This window comes from Podarcis tiliguerta (genome assembly GCF_965153285.1).
Source record: "Podarcis tiliguerta genome assembly, chromosome: 6".
Taxonomy (NCBI): Eukaryota; Metazoa; Chordata; class Lepidosauria; order Squamata; family Lacertidae; genus Podarcis; species Podarcis tiliguerta.
This window is the reverse complement of record NC_139539.1, coordinates 73,656,562-73,684,413: the sequence shown is the minus strand read 5'-3', so window position 1 is coordinate 73,684,413 and position 27,852 is coordinate 73,656,562. Positions and strand designations below refer to the sequence as shown.

The 27,852-nt window shown below is 41.0% G+C and overlaps 2 protein-coding genes and 1 long non-coding RNA gene across 10 annotated transcripts in view; 1 reads left to right on the top strand and 2 right to left on the bottom strand.

The window, feature by feature from the left end:
• SLC44A3 (solute carrier family 44 member 3) overlaps positions 1–1,805 on the top strand; it is a 94,223-nt gene extending 92,418 nt beyond the window's left edge. For all 8 annotated transcript variants that reach the window (XM_083444898.1, XM_083444900.1, XM_083444897.1 and 5 more), the window contains one exon: positions 173–1,805. In XM_083444898.1, the coding sequence (XP_083301024.1) occupies positions 173–184 (12 nt within the window). In that variant the 3' untranslated portion in view covers positions 185–1,805. The remainder of the gene's footprint in view (positions 1–172) is intronic.
• On the bottom strand, positions 1,662–27,852 carry CNN3 (calponin 3). The gene is made up of 7 exons (XM_083445057.1): positions 27,545–27,852; positions 9,744–9,865; positions 8,051–8,117; positions 6,936–7,073; positions 6,104–6,220; positions 4,556–4,702; positions 1,662–2,789 (listed from the first exon to the last, which is right to left on the bottom strand). The coding sequence occupies exons 1-7, from the start codon at positions 27,599–27,601 to the stop codon at positions 2,442–2,444; spliced, it is 996 nt and encodes a 331-aa protein (XP_083301183.1). The 5' UTR covers positions 27,602–27,852; the 3' UTR covers positions 1,662–2,441.
• On the bottom strand, positions 17,977–21,605 carry LOC310679646. Its single transcript, XR_014512437.1, has 2 exons — positions 21,500–21,605; positions 17,977–20,880 (listed from the first exon to the last, which is right to left on the bottom strand). It is a non-coding gene; the product is annotated as an uncharacterized lncRNA (long non-coding RNA).

Genomic DNA, 27,852 nt, shown 5'->3' with positions numbered 1-27,852 from the left:
TTGAGTATTTTTGCCAAAACAAAAGACACATGTACGCCAGCAGAATAATCTGAAGTATTATTTCTACGCCAATCTTTCTCTTTTTATCTGTTCATATGCTTTGTGTTGCTTTACAGACTTTGTCTTACCATTATGACTAATCCAATGCATTTTTCATTTTTCCTAACTATAGGCCAGAACTTGAGATGGTTCTAAAAGTACACAGCAAAAACAGCAAAATTCAGATAAAAGTGAAGGTTACCAATATTTTGAGATAAATTATCTCCTAAATCAGTTTGTACCTCTTGCACTGGAAGAGATGATCAACTCGCTCTAACTCTGTGAAGAACTAAAAAAAATCATTATGTATGGTTTTATTTAAATAGTATTTAAAGATGTTTTATACTAATTATCAAATCTGCTGTAAGTTTTTTGCACTTCGACATGATAAAACCGTCTTTTTGGCATAAAGCCCCTTAAGAAAGCTAAATGAAATTGATTCAGCAACTTTTATACAAAAGTAACTCACAATTTACATGCATTTAATTTGTGTGCATTCAGTCTTATGCACTTGGCAAAAAAACTGTAGAAAAAAATAAAATGGGGTTGGTGTCTGAGGAAAAGACTTTGGCAATCCCACCTGCCATTGAACCCAATGTGTTTTTATTGCACTTGATTTTGGCTTTGCATCCTATCCCTGGAATGTAGGCACAGCGTAAGTTGGGAGTCACCTGTATACAATGCAGCCTGGATAACATCTAAACTGTGAATAATCATGTCATAGATTAAGAAGCAGTGCTAGTTAGAGGGTCCCCTATGGTAAGGAGTACGTTGTGGAATCATGTTATCTAGGATTTTTTGGTAATGTTCATATGATTAGGTTGCTTCCATTGCAGTCCTTTATGGAGAACATTGTGCATGTCCTAAATTAACAAAACCATTGATGTCCTGAAGAACAATTGTATCCTGCAAAGGAGAATCGGTGATCAGTCAAGAAGGCAAGTCCTTAACAACAAAGACCAAGAGGTTGGGAATATGTGCTGTGTGCCTTCCTTTTATTTTGGCATCCTTCAAGGGACAAAGCCTCATTAAATTAGGCATATCTATAGGCGCTATCTGGGTAAGTAATTGTACTATTTCTATACTGTACTACTTCTATACTGTTCCTTTTTACATACAAGAGTATTTTATGATAAACTTGTGTTCCATTACATCAAATGATGATCCCCAACTACTAGTAGTCTGTTTGCTAAAAGAGTAGTCATTTTCTTTGTGTGCAGAGGGCAAGATGCAGCCTGACCCTCTACTGGTTTGCATATTAAGTTATGTGGCACACAACTCAGACAAGCCCTTATTTCCCAAAGAACATCTGCATAACAGGCCTTTTCCCCCTTTCTGAGCAAAACCACCTCTTTAAAGTCTCAAAAGCATACTGCTGGCTGCAAGTAAATTTTGCCTTGAATCTCTCTGGATTCTAAACTTTTGGCAATGAACTCTCTTTTACAAGTAAAAATTATAAGCAGCAAGGTAGAATCAACATGAGTGCATTATTTCCAATCTCCAGTGAATTGTTTTGTTGAAAAGGAAAGAATATGTTTTAGATAAGTTATAAACAAAGGGACAGTTGTAAATGTTTTCTGTAATTTGAATTTTGTATTTAATAACACAAGTTATCACATGCCTCCAAGAAAACAACATTTATTTATAAAAAATACAACAAGATCGGTTTATGATGAGAAATGTGGCAATAAATACAATTCAAAGAAAAGGCAATTCTACATGGATACATTATGGCACAGGAAATAAAAGTCAACGCACCATCAAAACATGGAGACTTCTGTGGGCTCAGAATTTATACAAGCTCCCTTTTTAAGCAAGACAGCTCTTTTTCTATAAGCTTGGTCAATTTAGATATTGGAATGGGACACACACAATCACAAATGCACATTTATTATGTCTACTGTGAGTTTAGAGGTTAGCAAGCAAGTACTTATGAACAGACAGAAATCTTGCAGGTAATAAGCCACAACCTCAGTTTTTGTGGCATGGTCCACAATTAAGTCTTACAGTTTTCCACATAATGGAACTGTAAATAAAAACATTTTTAAAAAAGGAAAGGGCTGATATAGTATGTAAAATGCTCATTTCAGAACAAGGTTGTAAAAAAATGCATAGTTTTTATTATTAAAAGACTTGGCTGTATAAGAGAACTCCCCCTTTCACAGTATTCCTTTTTACTTCATATGCAGTTATTGTTATGCTGTAGACTGCAACTGTTACAGCACTAAAGGCAACTAGAGAAGGAAAGGGCAGAGAAAGGAAAAAGGAATGTTATGTAAGGCAATTATTTCCTTAGGTACATGAAGCATAATGTGTAAAGAAGACGGGTAACAATTCCACAAGGCTAGTTTCGTTCTTTACTGAATAAAATAATAAACTAATACTGAGCTTTTGAGGCAAATCTAATAATCAATGCCCTGGTCACTGTACTGACCGTGGTAATCTCTCTGATATTCATCTTGGTATTCGCCGTGATAGTCATCTGGATATTCTGCCTGATAATCGCTATCGCTGATTTCTGACCCATTAGTTCCTGTTCCTTGACTTCCATTATGAATGACAGGTTCTGTTGGTGCAGCACAATACTTTGGATCATATACTTGCCGTCCAAGCCCATAAACGCTCATCCCTTTCTGGGAAGCCACTTTGTTGGTGCCCATTTGTAGTGAAATAGTGGTGTTGTCCATGGGTTGTAATGTGAGCTTCTGGTCATAAATGTCTCGTCTTGTACCTGGTGCAAGCATCCCTGCCTAAAAACAAAGGGTTTAAAGCAGTTTGAACAGCATTGGGACTTTTAAAATAATAATGAGTGCTGACAAGGAATGCACATGTGCATAACATTTTCCAGATACTAAGCTACTCAGCATGGAAGTCTCCTAAGTGAGATTCAGCAAGCAACAGACTTCTCATCCCATCACAGAAATCAGAATAAAGCACATTATACTACGAGGAAGAAGCTATGGGTGCATGCTGAGGATCTTCACAATTTTGTATGTGTATTGCAAGGATGAAGAGCATCCTAAGTGATTTTTAAACTGGGTAAGGAATTTCACAGCCTCTTTGATTATTCTGAGCTGCAGGCTACATCTTACCCCAAAGCTATTTAACGTCTATATGAAGCTGTTAGGAGCAATCATTAGGAATTTGAAGCACAATGTCACCAGTATGTTGATATCTATTGTGGGTTAGCAGGTCTCAAGTTCAGAAACTGGGTCATATTGCCTTTTCTGAATAGGGTTGTACTCCCCTTGAAGGAGCAAGTTTGTAGTTAGGAAGTACCGTATTTTTCGCCCTATAGGACGCAATTTTCCCCCTCCAAAAATGAAGGGGAAATCTGGGTGCGTCCCATGGGGCGAATGCAGGCTTTCGCTGAAGCTTGGAGAGCGAGAGGGGTCGGTGCGCACCGACCCCTCTCGCTCTCCAGGCTTCGGGAACACATCCGCAGCCTAAGCAGCCCTGCAGGAGGTCCCGCAGGGATGTCTAGGCTGCGGATAGCAGCCTGCTTCCCGGAGCGTTGGGCGCCCTGAAAGCAGAGCGCCCGGCGCTTCGGGAACACATCCGCAGCCTAGGCAGTCCTGCAGGAGTTCCCCGCAGGGCTCCCCATGCTGCGGATAGCAGCCTGCCGCCTGGCAGGCGGGGCGCCCTGAAGCAGAGCGCCCCTCGCGCCGGGCAGACATCGGCCAGCCCCACAAGCTCGGGGGACAGCAGGGAGGCGCAGTGCCGCCATCCCGCTGTTCCTCGACCTGGTTCGGTTTCCCCGACCTGCTTTTGGGGGGGAAATAAAGGGGGGGGGAATTCCTTTATTTCCCCCCCAAAAAACTAGGTGCATCCTATGGGACGGAGCGTCCTATGGGGCGAAAAATACGGTACTCATTGAATTGTGTTTGTCAGCAACTGCAAAGTCCCCTTGCACAGCTTCTGTGCTATGTGTAAAGCAGACTGTGCTCCCACACATTAGCTGATGCACATCTTGACAAACCAGGATTTACCTCTGTGTAAGAAAGCTGGTTTCAGGGAACTCTCATGCACTGGAACCCAGCGCTAAACAGGGCTGACCTTGTACATCAGCTGATATGTGGGGTCCATCCAGTTTGATCTAGGTGTGAGAGAGCTCACTAGAAGAAACTCATGTACCTGAACCTGCCAAGCTTCAGAGAGGATTACATTGGACCAGCTGCCACAATGAAGAAAAGCTTCCTTTTAGCAGCACCTTGCTGCCATAGATGCTCTGAAGTCTCAACTTTCAAAGTTATACCCACCAATCATAATTGGCCCTTTAGGAAGATCCTGCTAAGAATCTGGCCCACGGATCAAAAAAGGTTATTCTCCCCCCCCCCCCCCGCCCAATGCTACAGATTACATTATTCTAATACACACAAAAATGGTGTGGAAGCTGCAGCTAGTGCAAAATGCTGGTCTAGAAATATTTTAAAATAAATAAAATACCAAACAATGAAAGATAAAGTTTAGGACTGCAGAAACAAATATCTTAAATATGAAAGTAACTTTTGCTTACCTGACTAGCCCCTTTGTTAGTACCCATCTGCAGGCTTATTGTTGTCTGGTCAAATGGTTTATCAGTTTGCATCTTTGGATCATAGAGATGTCTCCTTGTCCCATAGGCAGTCATGCCTGCCTGGCTGGCACATTTATTGGTTCCCATCTATAAAGAGAATGAGGATCACTTGAAAAAAGGAGTTCTGATTGAGAACTACCATAAGTAAATGTACTATACTAGGCCAGTGTATTGAAGAATGTAACATATATAAGTTGTGGTGGTGTGTTCAGTGCAGGGAGTTCCTGGTTCCCAGGAAATGTCCGTTTCCTTCAGATAGCAGACCTTAGAAGGTGAGAGAAACAGAGAGGAGACCTTCAAATACACAGTAGGAGCATCCTGCTCCTAGAGCTAACAGCTCTTCTGCAGAATGAAGTTCTTAGGGCAGGGCGTGGGAAATGATCCTTTAAGAGGGGACATGTTACTTAGTGACTTCCCTAACTTGTCTGAAGGTTGCAGACATCACATATTGTCTAAATAGTATGGGAGAGCAGTCATGGTACACATTGACACCAACAACCTTGGGAAATGTTTGTTAGGCATGTTGTAATCCAAGATCTCTGAGGAAAGGAAAACAAAGGGTTTATTAGAGTAGTGTTAATCTATGTGTCAAAGCAGACATAGAGTCAACTCAACTACATTAACTTCAAAGGAACAACAGAATGGGTGCCTTTATGCCCTGGTTTGGGCTCCTTGGAGGTGTATCTATTTGGTCCCTGTGGGAAGCAGAATGTTGCATTATATAAAACTTTGTTACCCTCATCTTATGTTCTTAAGATTTCAACTAAAAAGAAATATCTAATACAAAAAGTACTAAGATGATGTGTGACTGCAGAGAGGGTTATTCAAAGATTAGTTACAGAGAGCCAACCTGAAATCTTCACGGCTGTCTTCTACTCTACAAATTACATTGAGTGGTGTGGTACAAATTGCCTCCATGTCCATGCCTACACCATACCAGTAACATGTGTAACTTCAGCTGTGTAATTACAGTGGCAATCCACCTGATTACATGAACAGAAGATTCACATGTTACTGAGTAGCACAGGAATAACAGAGGCAGTGTTAATAACGCTTTTCATGTTAACAGGTAAACCAGATCTATGATGGACCAGAATAGAGTGATTCTACTGTGGCCTACCTTATTCTTCCTCATGTATGCTTCCTCATGTTGTTGCTGCTTACCTGGAGGGACAAAGTGATGGCGAGGTTGGAGCTATGCAGATGCACCAGAGGAAATGCCAGATTGGCTCTGCCAGGGCTTTGCCCCTCCAAGTAAGCAGCAGCAAGTGCCTCTTCCAGCAGGCTATTGCTGTGGCTCAAAGCCACTCCTGCTGTTTACCAAGCATAAATAATTGTCCATTACACCTTAAAAGGTTTTCCTGTGTATACTGATTTACAGCACAATCCCATGGATTCAGAAAGCAGCCCCATTGAGTTCAGTGGGGCTTGCTCCCAGGTATGTGTACAGGATTGCGGCCTTAGTGAACTTTCAACTTTTCTGCTTACCTGCAAACCAATCACACTTTGTCCAGCCTTCAGTTTTCCTGCATCAAAACTTCTTGCTTGCTTTTCTGCATATTTGACACCAATATCGATTGTAGTATGAAAGCCTTTGGTTTTTGCCTAGGAGGAGAATAGAATAACAGCATTTCTAATATACATTTTATACAGGAATACCATTCATATCACTTGCTTTTGGTTGTCCTTGATTTAATAATTCTGCGTTCAATTTTAAACCAATTAATGCAGGGGTCAGTAAACTTTTTCAGCAGGGGGCCAGTTTACTGTCCCTCAAGCCTTGTGGTGAGCCAGACTATATTTTGAAAAAAAATATGAACAATTTCCTGTGCCCCACAAATAACCCAGAGATGCATTTTTTTAAAAAGGACACATTCTACTCATGTAAAAACACGCTGATTCCCGGACCTTCCGTGGGCTGGATTTAGAAGGCAACTGAGCCGGATCCAGCCCCCGGGCCTTAGTTTGCCTATCCATGAATTAATGGATCATTGATTGTACAGTTTCAAGAGCTACTTGGCAACAGAGGTGAAGGCATGGATAACATCCCACAACTTCTGCAGGCCAAGCTTCATATTACCAAGAGTAATACAATATAGCTGCTAGACAAGTAAAGCCTCAATCCATGGAATTTCATGGCATACCTATTACATACATCCCATAGTTGAAGTATTGATCCTTTTAGATAGTAAATGTTGTAAGAATCCTAAAACACTTTCTATGCTTTATGAGAAGGTACCGTGCTATAAAATGGTTAATTACAGTTAAGCTATGAAAATGCATGGAACTCACTGGACTGCATATGTCATTATGTACATACCAGACCTGCTAGTGCCACCAGTGATGTCTGAACCTGGGTCATATTTCCGTTTTCAAAGAGATCATTTGCTTCAAATATATCATGTGGTTTCATGCCATATTGTTGTATGGCCTTTATAAAATTCCCAATGTTCTCCAGCTGAAATTAAATAAATGCATGATGGTCTTAGTGCTTGATGATATCATTGCATAAGGCAGAACTAAATACTGTATGGGAAAGTATGTAATAAACTTGGAAGATTTTTTAAAATAAAGAAAGCCACTTTGTAATTGGTTTCAAGCAATTTGGGGGGGGGCACTGGGGTTGCTTAAACCTTTATCTGCTTGCATGTTTTTGTTTTTTGTTTTAATTCTATTCCCCCTGTTTCTCAAAGGAGACTCAAGATGGCTTAAACAATAATAGCAACTGAATAAAACAATCTCTTTTAAAAATGCCATTGCACATTCAAACATTAATAATACCCAGTCTGTTTTAACAAATTTCAGCAGCACGAAAGTGAAATGGAACTCGGCCAGCATAAATTACAAAATTAACCAAAAGTTTTTTTAAAGAGTCAGAGCTTCAACAGCTACCAGAAGCAGTATAGTGATAGGGCCTTACATTCATCATTCAGCAAGGCATTCAATATAGTAGGTGCCACAACATAAAATACCCTGTCCCTAGGTGACAGTCACCAGCCCTGCTTCCTGAGGCTGAAGGATTTGGAGCAGAGCCCAGATGATGATAGGGAGTGTGCAGAGAGAAACGTGGAAGGAGGCGGTTCCTAAGGTGCCCAGGTACCAAGTGCCATTATGCACACAATGCGGAGATGGACTCATAGGTTCAAGATTGTTTTAAGCACTTGAAGAAGAAGCTTCCTGCCTTTGAGCTATAAATGAAATCAGCAAAGAATATAGGCCGATAAAGATCTGATGGTTAGCACACACATTCTTAACTCCTTAATTTTGTTTTACTTTGTTCAGATCTGCCAAACTGGCAGGTCTAGTTTTATTCTAGTTTTCCTAGTTAGCCTCACTGTGACAATAACTGTCATTAAGCTTTCATTCATGTATTTTCTCTCTCCTTCAGAGAGAGACACTATTATTTGAATACAGTATTTAAATTAGTTTCTTTACCTGATGCCAGTTTAGTTTGGATTGATTGATTTTCTTTACTGATCCCGGGTGAAGTTTGTTGATAAGCCTGTAAAAACCAATAAAGTAAATAAACTGCCTTTTTTTCGCAGAGCCACCACCAATTTTAATCTCCATATTACAGCACTACTAATGCAGAGATAAAAACCAATATATAGTTGTACCTTGGAAGTTGAACGGAATCCATTCCGGAAGTCTGTTCGACTTCCAAAACGTTCAAAAACCAAATTGCGGCTTCTGATTGGCTGCACGAAGCTCCTGCAGCCAATTAGAAGCCGCGGAAGCCCCGTCAGACATTGGGCTTCCAAAAGAGCATTCATATACAGGAACATTCACTTCTGGGTTTGGGAGCCAAAACATACGAGTTCCAGGGCATTTGAGATCCAAGATACGACTGCATATTTTATTTGCACATACAGCTTATTTGGAAGGCAGTTTGCATAATAGGCATGTTGGTAAAGCCACTTTAGAAGGGACTTGAGCCACATATCTGAATGTCCTCCTTGGGGGGTGGGGAGGAAGAAAATGAGAATGTCAGGAAAAACATGCCATCCTGTGTGATGAATTTGTTACATTTTAAATACCTATAAATTTTAAATACACTCATAAATGGAAATGAGTGATTCATGGGGGGGGGGGAGTGTGAATGAGCAAACCCATTCACCCTTTCTGCCCTATCTCATTGCAATCTGTTGCTTTAAGCAGCTTTTCCCTTGGCTCACTTCTGGAGTTTGAGCTAGGCTGGTGGAAAATTGCTTGAAGCAGCTGAGCACAATGAAGTAAGGGAAGAAGACAAAGAATGTTGTTTCTCGCTTCATGTGCTGCTTTTTGTATCAAGGGCAGATCTCTTTCTTAACATGTGAACAGGCCCTTAGAAACACGATTACATAGGCTCAACAACTTTGGTTTCCATAAAAAGTATCAACAAGTTTGTGGGTGTCAAGAATTTTACTTTTTGAAATATGGCAACCCTAGCAACACTTAGTAATTTTACTGGAAACCACAGGATGGGAGCGTTATTCTGCTTGGATCCTACTTGCAGGTTTCCACAGACATCTCTGGTTGGCCACCATAAGAACAGAATGCTCCACTAAATGGACAGTTGGCCTGATCTAGCAGGCTCTTATGCTGATTTTAATTGCTCTTTGGCAGGGAAGGTTCTGGTGTATTATCCTATTCCCTTTTCAGTGTTGCTTAGAAGACACACTAGTGATACCAGTACTATTTATTGTTTGTGTTTTGTTTTTTAAGAGGAAGAGAAAAGGCAGAGAGAAAGAGTTTCCAGATATAATGGACAACAGTGTTCTTTTATTTTTAAAAGTCATGTAGAAAATATTTTTTCAACTTCTCCCAACTTTTGCGTGGAGCCCTCAAAGCCCCCTCTCCCCAGGGGACCCATCTAGACCCTACCTGCCTGCCTCCCAGTTTGCCAGTTGAGATGGAGAGCTCAGCTGGTGGCTACTGAAGTAAAGTGATGGGGGTGGGTGGTGCTGATACAGTTCTCTACAAAGGGTGCAAGGGACCCTAGTATGTCTTTGGGTATATCTGGTAAAATAATAATGGGGGGAAATCACACTGTGTCCTAGAATTAAATGTGGATCTTATTTCTGAAAAAGTTGGCTACTGGCCTAGAAACTAAAGAGCTCTGCCTGAAATAAAACATGATGTGACTTACTCGCACAGTATGATGCCATCCTTTAAACCCAATTGAAAATTGGCTCCAATGCTCATGCCAGTAACTTCTTCAATCCAGTTGCGGAGATCTTCCTCTACCTGTGGATCATATTTCAAAGCAATCTGCAATACAAAATAATGATCAATTCAACACTTTCTCTGATTTTAATAATGCAAAATTCATATTTGATTAGACAAGGATATTTTATAAAAGCATCTCAAAATGGATCCAGTGCTATCCCAGAAATCAGCGTCACTAATTAGCATAAAGTATTACAGTATTTATCATTCTAAATCATTCTAAATCCTCATGATAATTTTCAGCTGTTCAAATTCAAATAAACCAAAGGGTTTTTTATTTGGAAATCTCTTGTCTAATGTCTATTCTGTTCATAAGCAAACTCTGCTGATGCAAGTATTCACTGAAATTCTACATAACCTTCCTTGTATGTCATTCTGTTCTCTTAGTAGACCACTTGCATCACAGCTGATTCATAACATATAAATTAACAGTTCAGCACTATAGCAACAGTAAACAGTAAAAAGAAAAAAATACATTCCAATACCAAATTTTGCATTATATTACCCCATTCCCATTCATTTATCATTTGGAAAAGTACAATGTTGGACACAAGGAAAGAAAATCTGGAGTAAATCTGAGTCAGAGAAAGCAGTTAGCAATGCAATCCAATGTATGTATATTTGGAAATAAATTCCATTAAGTTCAGCAGGGCTTGCTCCCAATTATGTGTGCACAGGATTGCAGCATAAGGGTAAAAAAACCACTGTTCTTTCCACTTCTAGTTGTATATGTAGATACACCTCAAATTAAAGAAAAACCTAACATACCAAACTCAAATCACAGATTTGTTACTCTTTAACATACTTTTGGGCAGTTAATAAGCAGAGTTGCTTGCTGATGAATAGTAAAAGAAAATTGCCCTGTCTAGTCCTCTCACTGATTATTCTAAATTGGATTAGGAGAGGTAATATTTTACTCTTTTACTGATATTCCTGCTTAACAAGGAGTAAGATATGTATGTTCTCCAAGTCTCTCAGAATCTGTAGGCCGTGTGCCGAGCCAATGTTTCACAGTAATACACAGTGTACTCTCTGCTTGTATGGTGTTGCTACGAAACACAGCAACGTGTGAAATGATGGGTACAGCATGTAAGAAACGTGTTTACTTTTTGCATTCAGTTTTGAGACATCAATAAAAACAGATGTGGCTCTTGTTTCAATATCACCTTAATAAAGTAACAATATTACAGTACAATCCCTACAGTCTTCCAAAGGCCACTGAAGCATCACTCTACTAGCACGATGACACTTACACTATTGGAAACACCTTGGAGCGCCAGGGGAAAAAAATCTGGGTGTGGATGCCCCACCAGCAATGTTCCACTGGTGCAGAGGGTCAAAATGGGGCATTCTGGGAGCAGCTATGGATTCACAGGATGCTAAGCCTCCTTCCCCTGACGTACCTCCTACAAAGGTCTGAAGCTACAACAGCACTAAGACTGGTATAGTAATTTCCCCTCACTGAGGTCCATGGGCAGGAAAAACAATCTTGGGGGAGCTTTGCTGAGAAAGAGGGCCAATAAATATTTTAATTAATGATTTATTTACTTATTTATTTATTAATGGAGGGTTCATGTCTTAGGTGGAGCAAACCAACAGAGCTATGGATGTGGTGGTTCTTCTACATGGAAGCATAGATTCACTGCTTCTGCCGAGAACAACCTGCACATACAGAACTCAATATCCGTTTGGCACCTATTAGGAACTTTCCACAACCTGCTCTCTACACATGCACAGATATGGGGGACACCACTGTTCTATCTATGGCATCTTTAATTAAATCCCAGACACAGTAATGCCCATCATCAAATGCAGTAATATTCACAATTGACACAGCATACAATCAGAAGGACACATATTGTTCTTTAATTTTAATTCTAATGGTTTAAATCAATGTTGTTAATCATCCATTTGTCTCAAGAGACAATGGGGTGAGCCTCCAGGGGTGAAGCCAAACTGCTGTGTTAGCAGCACCAAAGTGACCTCCCCTGGGGTGCAAGCCTGGGCAGTGTGTATGGCGGTCCTGGGCTGCTCAGATGACAAGACCCCAGCCCAACCCTTGGACTTGCTGATGTGGTCCAAAGGAAAGCAGAGCAATATGTTTGGCACCAGCCTGCCTGCAGGAGTTGCTGGAAGGAGGCATACAAGACGCCATCCAACCATCTTAGGGACTCCACTCTGGATTTGTATAGGGTTTACTCCTTAGCCTTTTCTTCTTCCAAAGATATCTCACAAAGTAGTGGAGGTTTAGGATCAGAGCTTTCCTTCCTACATGGGCTACCTTCCCAGGTTGATGAGCCTCGTCTGCCCAATCAATAAATAATACAATATGTGTGTATAATATACAGTTTGTTGCTTCTGTGTTTGAGTTGAGACCCTTTTTAATAATTTAGAGATTGTTAAAAGAGCATGTTATCACAAGAGGCTTTCAGAGAAAGGCATTCAGCTGTTGAGCTGGAGAGCACAAAGGGTGAGTAATGTTTCTATCCAGACCATTTATTACCAAGGAATGTCATCAATTTTGTTGTTTCTGCCAAGTCATCATTTTTCAATCTTCATTTCTCAACCTTCCTGAACATTTGAAACATGATATTTCCATAGTGAGACAAGGAGTAAAATACTCAGTACCTTGAAATGCTTCTTTCCTCACTATGCTCCAATAGCCCTGGACTAGCCACATGACACGTTACCAAGAACTCCAAAAAAGTTTACTACACACATGCAGACAATGCTGTATTTGTATTCCCCCGCCCCACCATTTCCTTCACAATATCACTGAACTAGGTAGTTTTTGGGCAGACCTGCAGTACTCATCTGTAAAGGCAAGTAAGTCATTTGTAGCTCTAATAATAATTTCATCAGATTTTAATATTCTATCATGTCCAGTACTTGTGTAGTAATTGCTTCTGTGCTATAAGCTGTGTTGTTCACATGACAAAAGCTACTTGTATGATTCTGAAAGAACACATAATTGCTATTCTCTGAAAGATTACAGCATATTACATTATTAAAAATATAGAAAGTGTTCACAAACTATGTACCTATCCTAAAAATAAAATAAAATAATCTTCCACTCATAATATTACAGTTTCTAAACCTCATGGCTGCACAGATGTGATTGACAAGCCAGTTTCAGACTTTCTTCACACATTAAGACCTAAAGAAGTAGGGATTGAGAGTCACTTTCCTTGGCCTGTCATTGCCACATTCTACATACACCAATCTATGACCTTTGTACTTTGGACCAAAGGTCTGAAAAGGAACAACTATGTACATAAAGCTAGACACATGTAGGAGCTAAAAGCAGTTTCTACTCCTGCACAGTTTAAGTTTCCCATAACATGGATCACCAAAGGACATTCAGCTGTATGTGCCCAGATATTGCTTTTCAGATCTTAGAATCATAGATTGTAGCACTATAAGGGACCCCAAGGGTCATCTAATCCAACACCCTTCAATGCAAGAATTCTGCCCACAGCCATTCCTGGGTGGACTCGAACCTCCAGGGTGGACTCGAACCATCTAGTTAACAGCCAGACACACTGACCCACTGTATCACTGGAGGATGTCTTCCCCTTTATGGGTTAAATTCAGTGGCTGGGCCAGTAGGGTGACCAACACTGCAGGCGAGGCCAGAAGGAACAGTCCCACTCACTCCTCTTCCATGTATTCACTGTACGCTGGGAGAGTCTGAATAGGACTAAAGAATATAGGCAATTCTACTGGAATCTCAAGAATCCACTGGCCTGCCAGTAACTGGGAGCAAGAATTCAATGACCTGCATAGATCTCCATTACCACTAAAGCCAGAAAAAATAAGTAAAAAGGGCAAAATAAGTTATGCATATAAGAAGTACAATATTTGTTCAATCTGTACAGTCTAGCTATTCTTCACATGGAAATTGTGCAGAATTTATTTTTAGCTCAGGCTACAAAGCTCAGGCTTCCTTTTTCTTTTTTTCTTTTCCTTTCTCCTCCTGCTATGAGGTTTCAATATTTTAATGTTGTATTTTAATTTTGTTTTTCAGTTGTATTCATTCGTTTTTATTATCGCTTGTTAGCATTGGCTGGGGAGGGCGGGATATAAATAAAAATTATTATTACATGCAGCCCTGTTTATAGGACTGGGCTTCAAGAGAAAGCAGAGTTGGAGGACTCTCTTCTGTTTTCATCCTGGAGCAAAGTTCTTAACCCAAGGTACTGTTTCTGGGTTAGCAGAGTCTGTAACCTGAAGCGTCTGTAACCCGAGGTACCATTGTACTTTGCACTCACATTCATTCACTCTAAAAATGAGCAGGTGCTCAGGTCATAGCTGTTAACTTTTCCCTTTTTTAAAGGAAAATTCCCTTATTCCGAATAGTATTCCTCGCAAGAAAAGGGAAAAGTTGACAGCTATGGCTCAGGTATAGAAGCTTAGAAGTTGCAAGACTGGAAATGGAGCCACAAAACAGGTCTGCAAGTTGCAGAGCTGGAACTGTCATAGACAGTGCTTTTATTTTTTCTAAAAAAATGTTTAGGGGTACTCTCATTTTCCTACTTATATTAAAATACTGTCCCTCAATGAGGCCAAACTTAGATTCACAAAATGTTTAGGAGTATGCGTACCCCTGCGTCCCCCCAGAAAAAAAGCACTGGGCATAGGAACTAATCATATGTGGGAAAATGAGATTTAATAAACAAGAATAAAGAATAATTAAAAGTGCCCGAAGCTGTAATCCTAAAGTGGTGGTAGGGAACTGAAGTCAGATGAACTACTATTTAGCCAAGGTCCTGTGGGTTTCTTGCTAGCATGGGAGAAATGCTCTGGTATGTTTCCATGCATTCTGCATTTCTTTTTTCTTTCTTTTAAACATTATTTCCCTCCCATTTGGAAAAATGTTTTCCCATTGGGGTTTTTTTTTTTAAATGCCCAATTTGGGCAATTTAGATCAAAGAAATTTCCCAGACCTCCCCAGCATGCACCAAATATTCTCCTTTTTTGGCCCAACTAAAGTTGGACCTCCTATGCCAATTGGGCCAGGGTCTCATAAGTTTGCAGTGTCAGGGAGGGGGAATAAAATATATCCTATGGCACATGGGACATATAACTACAGCTGAAATGTAATTGAAGTCACTTCCTATTAATGTTATACATATAAAGACAAGCCTTTTGTTTTTCTAAACTTGCCAGCTCTTAAATTAATAGGAAAAATAGGTAGGTGATAAGGGTAATAACTGACATAACAATTAAAACAGTTATAATTACATTTATATATATTAATATTTAAATTTATTTTAAGGGGTGTTGCTGTTTATTAACCATTCACTTTTTATAAAGTTTTCAAGAAGTATAGGTACAGACTTAATAAATTCAGGGACAGCTATGAGGTATTGTACAGAATCACTATAGTAAGACAAAACAACAAAACAAAAAACAATATTAACTGTATCCTGCTACATATCCAGAGGAAACTCAAACTGACTCATGAAGAGGATGTACAGAAGCAGTTATTACAATGTCCAGTGTTCATTAGGAATAAGGTTAAGACCACAAATGTTTTGAAAATACAAATAATACCAAAGTTATTTTTTTGTCTCTGAAGGTTTCACATGATCTAGAAACATAGATAAGGGAATGCCATGTATTTACACATGAATGTTAATATCTGGCTCCCTGATCCACTCTGTTTTGACTTCATAGGTTTTTCAGCCAGCAGTACATCCCAGACCTTGGTTAGGAAAGGATGTTTGGTTCAGACAAAATGCCAAACCAGTTAAGATAAGCCACAGTTTGTAAGCCAACAATTAGGTTGGCATGGTGCAAACTTAATGGTGGAGCCAAGCTGGTGCTCCTGCTGGTGGTCTGCACCACACTGACCTCCTCACCCCTCTCCCCCCATTCATAAGCAGCAAGCAACCAGCCTGCCAGGAAGTTAGATTAAAGGCTTCACACTCACAGGTGAGGTGCTTCTGCACCAGACTATTATTATTTGATTTTTTTCTTTTTAATTGTTTTATGCTGGGACCAACCAGATAGAAGGACAAATAGAAATTTTCAACTGAATAAATAAAATAGACAGGTAATATTCCTCAGGCTTCTAGTAATTCATTACCTAGTACATCATGTAAAATTAATCTCTGCTTTGGCAATGAATTGATCATAATCCTTTCCCTTTTCTGCTCTCAGCCTTATAGGAGCCACATTTATTCTGATTAGTGCTACAGATTCTTTAAAAAGCTACTGAATCTTATATTTTCAAAGACAGAGAGGGATCATTGCTTTTTGTAGAAATATGCTGTGGTACAATGTTATGATCTTGCACACTGCACATAAACTAACCTTACTAGTCTGCAAAGAGCATCAGTTAGAAACACAAATAATTAAGCAGTACATGGGTACCTCAGTTTAAGAACAGCCCTGTTTACAAACTATTCTGTTTATGAACTCAACAAAGCCAGAAGTAGTGTTCTGGTTTGCGAACTTTGCCTCGGTCTAAGAACGGAATACGAATGCTGGAAGGGCACTGACAGTGGGAGGCCTCATTAGGGAAAGTGCGCCTCGGTTTAAGAACATTTTCGGTTTAAGAACGGACTTCTGGAACGGATTAAGTTCGTAAACCGAGGTACCACTGTCTATAAATGTCTTAAATGAAGTAACAGTGAAGTACTATTTGAAAATTAACATGTAGCAAGTAGGACATGTACCATGTACTGTGCCAGCAACACAGGAATATAGGAAGCTGCCTTATACCAAGTCAGACATTGGGCTGTATCCAAATAAGTGCTATGTGAACATTCTGGCAGTACAGTGGAACCTTGGTTCTTGAACTTGATCCATTCTGGGAGTCTGCTCAACTCCTGAAACTGTTTGAAAACCAAGCTGTGGCTTCCAATTGGCTGCAGGAGCTTCCTGTGCTCAATCGGAAGCTGCGGAAGCAGCGTTGGATGTTCGGCTTCCAAAAAACATTCGCAAACTGGAAGACTCACTTTCGGGTTTGCGGCGTTCGTTTTTCAGGTAAATAAGTGTAAATTACTGTACTGGTTTTGTCATCTACCTTTCAATTTCTTAGCCATCATACTACATTACTTAAAACTATTCCCCAGTAAGGTACACAGGGACCTTCTCAAAAAATTGTTGGAACATAGTGCTGTAATTAAACCCTGTTTCTGCTAGACCAAAAGCCGAAAAAATGGAGAAACAGGTCAGATTAACTACTGTGTTGTACACACAGTTGCAATTAAGTGTCTAGTGATAGGTAATTAGTGTATTAACAGGTATCATAAATTACCTGATCTGTTTCAGATCTCATTACTCATTAATTGCTGTATTCTACATTCTACTCTAGCTGCTTATTCTTAAGAAGTTGGTCTGCCCTTATATAAATAACAAATGCTAAGAAGTGATTATACTCATGTTTTTCTTTTCCATACTTTATAGTCCCTATTTAAATGCCTGTACACTAAACCCAAATATCTATACCATCTGAATTAGTAATATATCCCAGATCACATCATGAATAGTAGGGAGGGTCTGCACCATACCCTGGTCAAGTCTTTGTCTCTGTGCCAAGTTTTGCTCCAGGGAAAATGAAAGTCTTGTTACAAAGGTAGCAAGTATCCTGCAAAATCTATATAGGCCTCTATATCTATGTGCAATTACCCCCACATACATCAAACAACAGAACACATAAATTGTTTAACAGACGTCATGAGGCTGATACCCGAGAGGGGAAAACATTCATGCAATGTTGGGTTCCTGCTCTTTCCATAAATTTATTCAGAAGTAACATTGTACTGTGCTTTGATGTTATTGTCAATTGTTTCTGTTTTTTGCTGCCGTGACATATATGTATTGCACATAGACAAAGAGCAGTTCAAAAACAATGAGATGATGGACAAAACCAAGTACAACAAATTGATAGTAGCACAATCAAAGTTCCACTTGAGCAAGCTTTGTATACTCTCTTTAATAACAAATGTTTCAGTAATATTCAGGTGAAGTAACACATAAACAATACGTAATTTTTTGTAGCAAACATGAAAAGTCCCAGCAGATAATAGCTTCATACTTGCAATTTACTGATGTTTTTAAATGTGCAGTGTAATTTTGGCTACATTCTTGAAACCACCCACTCAAGATAAATCTCAGTGTCTATTATAGAGTAATGTTATTAATGAAAAGTAACGTTATTTTATAGCAAAGACGACTGGTGATGTTCATTACACTTAATCAGAAATCATCTACACATTCTGAAACCTTGAACAAATTAAATAAAAACTGGCGTGATACTTCTCCAATTTAGCAACATTCCTCTGATTGACCTCTTAATTCTACCTGTCTGAATAATGAGAGAAGGAAAACTGTTGCAAGTTGCCTTCAAGACTTGTGATACCACCGGCCCTCAAAGGGACCCCATTATTAATTCATCATTTAATGCATATATTAGACCTTTAGAAGTGGTCATTGGGGGATTTGGTGCAAGGTGCCACAAGTACTCTGATCACACCCAGCTCTATTTCTCCTCTGCACTGGAATCAATTGGAGCTGTGCAAGTGCTTAATCAGTGTTTGGAGGCAGTAAGGGGTTGGATTACCTTAAATGGAAGTGCCACAGATTAGTGCTTCCTGGGTCTGGGAATGAACAGTGTCTTCTGGATGAGGTTGGACTCTCCTTGAAGGATCAGGTACAGTCACAGGGCAGGGGCAGGGAAGAGACATAGCTTGACTACAGTAATTCATACTCTCGAACCTTGTTGTTGTTTAGTCATTTAGTCGTGTCCGACTCTTCGTGACCCCATGGAGCAGAGCATGCCAGGAACTCCTGTCTTCCACTGCCTCCTGCAGTTTGGTCAAACTCATGCTGGTAGCTTCGAGAACCTTAGACTACTTTAATGTACTCTATATGGGATTGCCCTTGCAGGTGGATTGTACACCACAGCTAGGAAAAAATACAGCCATGAGGGTGTTGGCTAGTGTACCTTTGAGATACTATGTAACACCAGTCCTTGAAGAACTGCACTGGGGCCTGTTTGCTACTGAGTGCAATTCAAGGTGATAGTTTTGATGTAAAGGTAAAGGTAAAGGGACCCCTGACCATTAGGTCCAGTCGTGGACTCTGGGGTTGCGGCGCTCATCTCACTTTATTGGCCAAGGGAGCCGGCGTACAGCTTCCGGGTCATGTGGCCAGCATGACTAAGCCACTTCTGGCGAACTAGAGCAGCACATGAAAACACCATTTACCTTCCCACCAGAGTGGTACCTATTTATCTACTTGCACTTCGTGCTTTCAAACTGCTAGGTTGGCAGGAGCAGGGACCGAGCAATGGGAGCTCACCCTGTCACGGGGATTTGAACCGCTGACCTTCTGAGCGGCAAGCCCTAGGCTCTGTGGTTTAACCCACAGCGCCACTTGCATCCTAAGTTTTGATGTACAAAGCCCTAAATAGCTTAGAACCCAGCTATCTGAAGGAGCACCTCCCACTGTCCTGTCCACACCATCATCAAATAAGGACCAAGCTTCTGAAGCACGTACTAAAGCCCCCTTGGTGGTGGAACAATCTTCCTCCTGAGGTTAGACTGAGACTAGCATAAACTAGTTTTTGGTGCTAGTTGAAAACATTTTATTTTCACTATGCCTTTCACTGTATCTGCCTATAGCTGGGGTGATGTGTACATTGAATTTTATATTGTAAACTGCTGATGTTGGTTTAATTATGCTGTGGCCCATAATGAAGGGCAGGATAAACATTTTACAAATAAATAAAACAGGACAGCCTCTTGGACAGAGCATGATGCACAGACACGAGACAAAGACAGGAATTGTTCATTAATATGTTTCTGTGATAAAAGAGAGGAAATGAACTGCTAGGGAAAAGGTAGGATATCATTTATTTGTTAATCATTGTAACACCTCCACTTAATTGCTATTACTATCACTAATAGCAATGTTTATTTCAGTTCTTGTAGACAAGCAAGACTATGACTTTGTAAGTAGCATTTTAACTAAGAAGTGGCTTTACATCTCATGTTTTGTGCATTTTGATGTCTGGTTTCTTTACTCTCTTCATGTTAGTAAGGAAATACAAGGTTTTTTTAGGGATTTTTATTCAGTATTAATTGTGAAATTGTTCTGCAATCTTTTATAAGGAAAATGATGGATAATTACATATTTATGTGTTGTATGAGTAATAATGTATTTGCATTTTTGTTTGTTTTCATAAGAACACTTTTTGTTGTGAACTGCTTTTCAGAGTAGTGTACACAGAAAAGTAGTATACAAATAAATTGACTTACTGACATTTGGCATTTGGTCCCATTTATAACAAAGCAGAAAACTTTAGTTATTAGCAGACAGATCTGTGAAAGTATCTACATAACAATTTGAGCTGATTCTCTATTACTCATCGTTGACTTCCAGGGTACTTAAACATATGTGTCCAGTGGAATTTTGCACTCTCTTGGGATAAAAAGTAATTGAAGAAAACAGAGGTAGAAACTTCAGCAGGCAGTTAGCAAATGTTTAACTGCTTTTATCTGTCACCCCTATCATCAGCAGGCACCTTCTTTGACAAGTTTTAAACATCAGTTGAACACTTTCCTATTCCGCCAGGCCTAAGCAGGCAATGAAGAGTACATCGCCGACAATGGTCTATTGATGTTTGTTTTCAATTTTTTTATTTTTAACTTCTTTAAACCTATTTATCATTTATTGTTTGGTTTATCAGATATTTTGTATTTCAGCAAACTTTGGGGCTCAGCTGAGCCTGTGGATTCCTCCTTCTTATATATGGGTGATGTAATTTTAGCTACAGAAGACCTGACACAGAGCTTGAAGATCGGAAATAGAGGAAATTATGATGATAAATGCAGATGACTAAACAGATCTTAGAAGACTAGGCAGAGTGGAAAAGACCAAATAAAATATCAGGACTATCTCAATGAACTAATAACAGCATTGTATTAATATCACACAGAATTTAAGAGACTGCAACCCAGATGTTTATTGTCCAAGAAGGTTCCTGATTAGTGATGGGTCATTATTCTTTGGGCCACACCAAAACACTTTTGACTAGGTTTTAACTCTAACAGTGGGAGAGAGAAAAAACTAGCCAGTGCCTAAAGCTTGTCAGATACAATGCGCTGGGCACTGCCCAAAGGAGATTCTCATTTTGTTTTTGTTTTAGTACATACCTTTTTGCTGAATTGTTCTTACAATATTCCCTTAATTTTAAGAGCAGTTTGCCATGTAGTAGTGTGGTTTTGTAAATCGAGCACCTCCAACCTTTGCTGGGCTTAGAGAGCATATATTATGGTTCTCCAAATATAGCCATAATATAGAAGGAGCAGTTATCCCAGGTAGTAAATAACCTACTCAGTACTAGAATGGCCGATGCCAGTCAAACACCTGGTAATCCTAACTTGTGCTCCCAGTTTCTTTAACAAAACATTTGCAGTAGCTTAACAGCCTGACTCTATGCAGAACTAGGGGTGCCTAATCTCACTGAAATTAATGGCTTTAGCATATCCTCCAACATTTCTCCAATGAAAATAGGGACATCCTAAGGAAAAGCGGGACATTCTGGGATCAAATCAGAAACCGGGACATCTTCTCTAAATCAGGGACATCCCTGGAAAATAGTGACACTTGGGAGGGTCTGCTTTAGGCAAGCCTAAAACAACACAGGATTGTATTGTTAACAAGGGTCTTTCAAAATAATTTTTGGCTTTGAGTTCTACACACTGCCCTGACTATACTTTAACATGTAAATTGCCTAATATTATCTAAATTGTTGCTATGCCATAAATTACCAATATCTGTTGAGCTTTTCTTTTGTGTCAGCTAGTTCAGATGAGTAAATCCTATATATGCTGTGGCCCTACTCAATCTGTGTGAATGCTAGGGCCAGTTATCATCAACCTTTTCAGACCCAGGGCCCATGTTTAACTCAAATATGCATTTGGGGAAGCATTTCTGAATCTTTTACCATATATTTGTATGATGGTAGTGCTCCTGTTACAACAAAACTTGGATCAGGCTGTGACCCACTAGTGGGTCTCAACCCACCAGTTTAAGACAAGGGCTAGGAAAAGTTAGTATTCTGATACAGGCTTGCTCAACAATCATTGAAGAAGGGCTGGGATTGATTATATCTGAACTTCATTCTCTACTAAGGAGAATTGGAAAGGAAAACCTTCCTTACTCCCACTTATCTTCACTGTATTTTCCTGTTTTCTCAAGAACCCTACTATGGAGGAAATCCTTTTGTCTATTTTTAAATAGCATGTGTCGGTATGATTGGTTCTGTCACCCAGGGAGGCAGCAGCAAAGAATATTCTAATCTTGTACTGTTTCAAGGGATGGGGAAGGGGAACTTATTTTGACTTTTCTCACCTTCTTCTTATCCCAGATTAGTATTATCATACGAACTACAAACCTTCATTGCCCTTATTTCTCAGGAACAGGATTACTACCAGATTTTAAGACAAATTTTGGAGCTAGGTGGTGGGAAATTTAGGCATATTTAAATAATAAAGAATAACCAAATGCGACAACCCCTAGGGAAGAAACAGTGTGGCATTGTTCTTTTCATTTTGTGGTTTTATATTCTGATTTTATCCCATGCACCACCCTGAGACCTGCAGGAATAGGGCTGTGTATAAATTATTCTTATTTTTATTAAACATTGCCTAAAAAAGGAAGTGTGAATACTTGCCTCATTGAAGTAAGATGGAAAAAAGGAAGCTAATTCTTACTCTGGGAGTAATAAATGATCAGTAGAAAGAAACAGAACTTTTATAACTTTAAATGCACCCACATCCACTATAGCTAGTAAGCAAGAAAACTTGTTTAATACTTTGTCATCTTCTCTTCTGTCTTACTGTTTTCTGTCTTTTTCCTTATTCCTCATTTGGGAGAAGAAACAAGTTTATTGGCATAGTCATAGCCAGAGGGGGTGGGGGCACTGTCCCTCCCAATCAAGTAAATAAATAAAAATACTTAACTGACCAACTGCATCACAGATAGCTTGGTTCTCCCCCTACCCCACATTAATCTTGACTACATCAATGTTTCTTGATATTAGAAAAATATTTTAAATGAATCACAACTTTGTGATGTGATCAGACATATTACTTAACCAACATCAGCTCTGCAAGGTCCCAAAAATAGAAGTAAATAAAACAGAAATAAGAAATAAATTGAAGCATGTGTTGCCTCTCAGCTGTGTTTGTTTAGTCCAAAGTAAATCCCAATATCTTCGTTTTAACAGCTTTCCAGGTTAAGTGTGCACAGGATTACAGCCTCAGTCTCTTATCTGTAAAAATGGGATCCATGAAGTTGTGAAACAGGATCAAGTTCTGCAGTAGCTTAAAAATGCTGTGCAAATACCAGTAGCTACAAGCTCTTTTAGGAACAGTTTGTGTTAAGTCATTGCAACTTTGTTATAACTAACTATAAATGTAGACTGGACATTGGAAGGTTTGAGTTAAAAGAAAGGCAAATGTCACATAGACTATAAGACTCCTTCATAAAAATAAGTTCCATTTTAAAATAAGAACTACAAAGTTGGAAAGGCACTCAAAGTTCATCTAGTCCAACCCCTTCTAATGCAGGAAATTAACTGCTACAATATCCCTGTTAGATGATCATCTGCCTTAAAAATTCCAATACTGTAGAAAGTTCACCACCTTCCTAAGCAGGCTGCTCCAGTTTAGAACAGCTCATACTGTCAGGACTTCCTAAATCTAAGTCATGAGTTACTTTCTTGTAAAAGAATATATAGAAATGTTGTACTCACACTGCCCATTAAGATCCCTATTAAAAGCCACCTATCAAGAGGAATAGCTTCTTTTTACAAAGCATCTGACAAGTTACTTTAGTGATAGATTTATAGAGTGCCATAACTAGTTTGGTGTGTACAAAGGGGCTTTGGACATGTTTCTTCAACAGCAGTTCCTCATAGCATATAGCAAACTGCTTTTTAATATGAAGAGGTTTGGAGGTGAGGTGTACAAAGGGGGGAGAAGTCCAAAATTCTACTGAGCCTAGCTTGTGCTCCAGGATTCTAAAAGATATTAATTATAACAGCATTGTAGTTGAAATTGTATAGAATTGTTTTAATTAAATAGCCTGCTGAAGAAACTAAGTTAGTAACAGAATAGCACAGAATATGCAGAATGAAAAGGAAAGGGACTCTGGCCTGCCTAGTCCATGCCCTCTTAACCTTCATCACCTTAGCCAGTCACTCTGGAAGAGATGAGGGAGAGACGTATGCCATAAAAGTTTTATATTTATTTTGTTAAGTTACCCTGCCTTTTTCTGTTGAAAAATAATTATGTGCCTCTCTAGAAAACACTTCTATAAGTTTACTTATAATAGACTAATACTTGCTATATTTCTGTAGTTCAAAACCTTTAAAACTCTAACAAAAACCTAAAATAGCACACCTTCTTGGATATCAGGAATCAGGTGTCTTTCATTGGTAACAAATGCCCTACAAAACTCCTGGTTTTCTTTCCAGTGGTTGCCAATAAGTAAATAAATAAAACACAGCCAAATTATTCCACAACAGTAAGTCAGTAACTCAGACTGTAATAAAATCTGAAATAGTTGCACTAATTGTTTAGTACAACTATTCTGGTTATGGCTGCATAAATCAGGCATTTGAATGGCTATATTAAAAATGAACTGCTTTCTCCACTTATGCTGTCAAGGAGTGCAGTGTGCAAGAAATTATTGCTCAAATATATCCTGCTCACATCTATCAATATTGCAAAGTTTGATGTCTGTTCCAAATGACATCACAAAATTCAGCACAAACCTGTAGCACCACATTTAGAATGCAATCCTAAACTGCATTCTAAACCCTATTTAATAAACCCTATTAAATAAATGTGACTTAGGCTGTAGTCCTATACCCACTTACCTAGGAGTAATAGTTACTGAACTCAATAGGACTTACTTATGAGAAAAAAAATATAGAACTTGGCTGTTACTTACAAAAAAACATGCATCAGATTAAGATACATGGGACTGGGATGCATACCAGAGCAAACATTCAGCTAAAGTATGTGAAACCGTCTTAGAGCACAAAAATAAGTGCATAGGAGTCATTCAAAGCTGAAATATTCAGCTACTGCTACATTCAATTATTTCCATGTATGAAATGTTCCCTTATTACAGTGCTGTTTTAATGTACAGATGAGGTGCCACTAACACATTTTCAAGATGAAGAGGAGTCTTGGAATATTTTATTTCCCAGGGGAGTTAATGGAAACTAAACCCCAAGCTGCAGTAGCTTCCTTTGTGTGTATCTTCCCCCATTCCTCCCCACCACTTTGGACTTGAGTGCAGCAGTGTGGAGACAATGAGCATTCTGTGCACAACGCCCACACGGATTGGCTGGGCTCCCCCCAATACCCCATGATGTAATGTGTTTGGAATGTGCCGGGACTTTGAGCTGGAAGGGGTGGGGGACAGGGGTGGCATTTCTCATCTGTTTCCCAGACCAAATGGGTTCAGTAAATTAACATGATGGACATGGTGTGCATTTGCCGAATCTCACTACCTTTCTCATACTTCTGTTTAGCATGGAATGGAATTTTTTTTAAGCCTGAGAACCAACGCCATTCCCATCTCAGTACATCACTGTGTTTGGGAAAATATGACTGCATACAAGAGTGTACAGGAAATGTGTAGGTGAGGAGATAGTATCAAATATAAGTGCTGAGGGGTGCTAAAAGACTAGCCTAACAGAGGTGTGGATGGGAACACTATATTTCGGGGGGCAAAAAAGGCAGAATTCAGAGAAAGCTGCAACTGTTTCCCATTCCCAATTTGTTTTAATCATCCTTTCTCCACAAACAACAAGTCCATACCTTCACAGCAAACGTCATCCTTGGTGGCATTTTAATCTGACAACTGCCAGTGTTTTAAAAGGGACCTCCATTTCAGAAATCAATCTGCCCTCTGTCTTTGGTACTGGTCTTTTAAATGCTGTTATAGGGATTGGTTAACAAAAACAACAACCTAAAAGTACAAACTTCCTCGCCCTCGCCGCCCAGTCCTGTTTTGAGAGGAGAGCTCTGCGTCCACACACTTGTTAAGGGGCAATCAGAAGAAGTAACCCAGGGAGGGAGGCAGGGAGACCGGGAGAGTGCGTGCACCAGCCATCCCCTTAGCACACCATCCTGCCTGGCGCTCGCTAGCTCTAGACTGGAGCCACGTAGGCTGGAATCACCTCGCGCTCCCCCTGCTGCTGCTGCCGCCATCTCCCGAGCCTGGGTGGGTCCCGCAAGCCGGGGCGTGCGGGCTCCTAGGGAAACGAGGAGGTAGAAATCTTTTAAGGCAGCAGCAGCAGCAGCAGCAGTTGCACACTCGTGTGTCCCGTCCCCCCCCCCCACCGCACGTCAGAAGGCGCAGTCACGAGCGCAGAACTGCGCGTCCCGAAGCCACAAACCAGCGTTCTTCTTTGTTTGTTTCGCCATCCAGCGCCCCCCCCCCGCTCCCTCAACCCCTCCGCCTCCCTCCGCTTTTCTCTTCATTAGACCCGAGCTTGTCCCGCCGCAGTGATTTGCCAAGGAGGAGCGGCTGGGCTGGCTGGCTTTCGCCTCAGCCTCTGCAGCTGGGAGAGAAAGAAACAAAGTCTCTCTCTCCCTCTCAAGTCTCTCTCCCGCGCACACACCCCTTGGGCCTTCTTCCCTCTTAAGCGCGAGGAAGAAAGAAATAAAAATTATACCCGAAGCTTTCCCACACGCGAAAAGAAATATATACCCTCCCCGCCTGCGCGCGAAGTTAAAGGGAGGGAGAGCGGGCCATCGTCATTCCCCGTCCAACAGGGAGGCGAAGCCAGACACTTCTCCCCGCGACCGAAAGGAGCGAGGGATGAAGGGAAGCGGCGGCGCCTCACAGTAGGTGTCTCCGCAGGCAGGAGGGGAGTGCGAAGCCTCCCTCTCGTCTCAGGAAAATAAAATGGGGACGGGGCGTGTGGGACTCTCCCGTCAAGGAAGGGAGCTCAGGGTCCACGGGGGCTTCGGCTTCCCCGCCCCCCCCCCGCCGCTTTTGTCTCTCTGGCGATTTTTTTCGCGATAAATGCGCGGTTGGAAGCGAAGGGCTTTGTTTCTAACCCATTAAAAATAAATAAAATAAAATGGGGTAAATGGGGTGCGGTGCCCGGAGTGCCAGCCTGTGATTTACCTCACACGTACATCCGAGGACAAGGGGGTCACACGTCGTCTTCTGAGGGGAGGGGGGGTGTGGACTCCGTGAGGGGGAAAGTGGGGGCTCCTTCCCGTCCGAGAAGCAAGGGGGAGGGGGCTCACTCGTCCTACACAGCCGGAGTTTGGGGTGAGGTGGGGGCTTCGTTTCGCTCGTGCCCCACAGTAAACGAACTCCCCCCTATTACACACACGGTTTTAAAACCACAAGGCTGAGGTAACCTTCGCCTTTCACGCCCCCCCCCCATCCCACCTAATCCCGTGAGGTGATGATGGAGCAGGCAAGGGAAACGAAAAACGTCCGAAATAGGCAGTTGGGAGTTTGGTTTTTCTCCCTCCCCCCCGCCTTCGCCCGAAAAGTTGTGCGTTTGGGGGGGGGCGTCTGTTCCCCTGACCCTGAGGAGAGCGAAACCATTCTCTCCCCTCAGGGAAAAAAGGGGGCTTGCCGCCCGCGCGTCCCTCCCGGTCCACGAACAAAAGCCGAAGGAGGCGCTGGGATAACCACCATCTTCTTCCCCGCGAGCCCTACCTTGTTCTTGACCTCGGCCGAGAGCCCGTACGAGGGGCCCTTGTTGAAGTGGGTCATGGCGGCGGGTCGGTGTCCGTGTGCCTTACGCCTTGTGGCGCCAGAGGTGGTAGCGCTCTGGCTTGCCTATGCTGCTGCCGCCGCTGCTGCTGCTGCTGCCTGCCTTCCTGCGCTCGACTGGGCGGCTTTCTGGGTGCTGCCTGAGCTCCGAGAGAGCGAGGGCGGGCCGGGCTCGTAGGGGGAGAGGGAAGGAGGAAGGGAGGGACGTGGGCCAGGCTGCCTGACAGGGGAGCCCCGACGCGGAGCTGCCG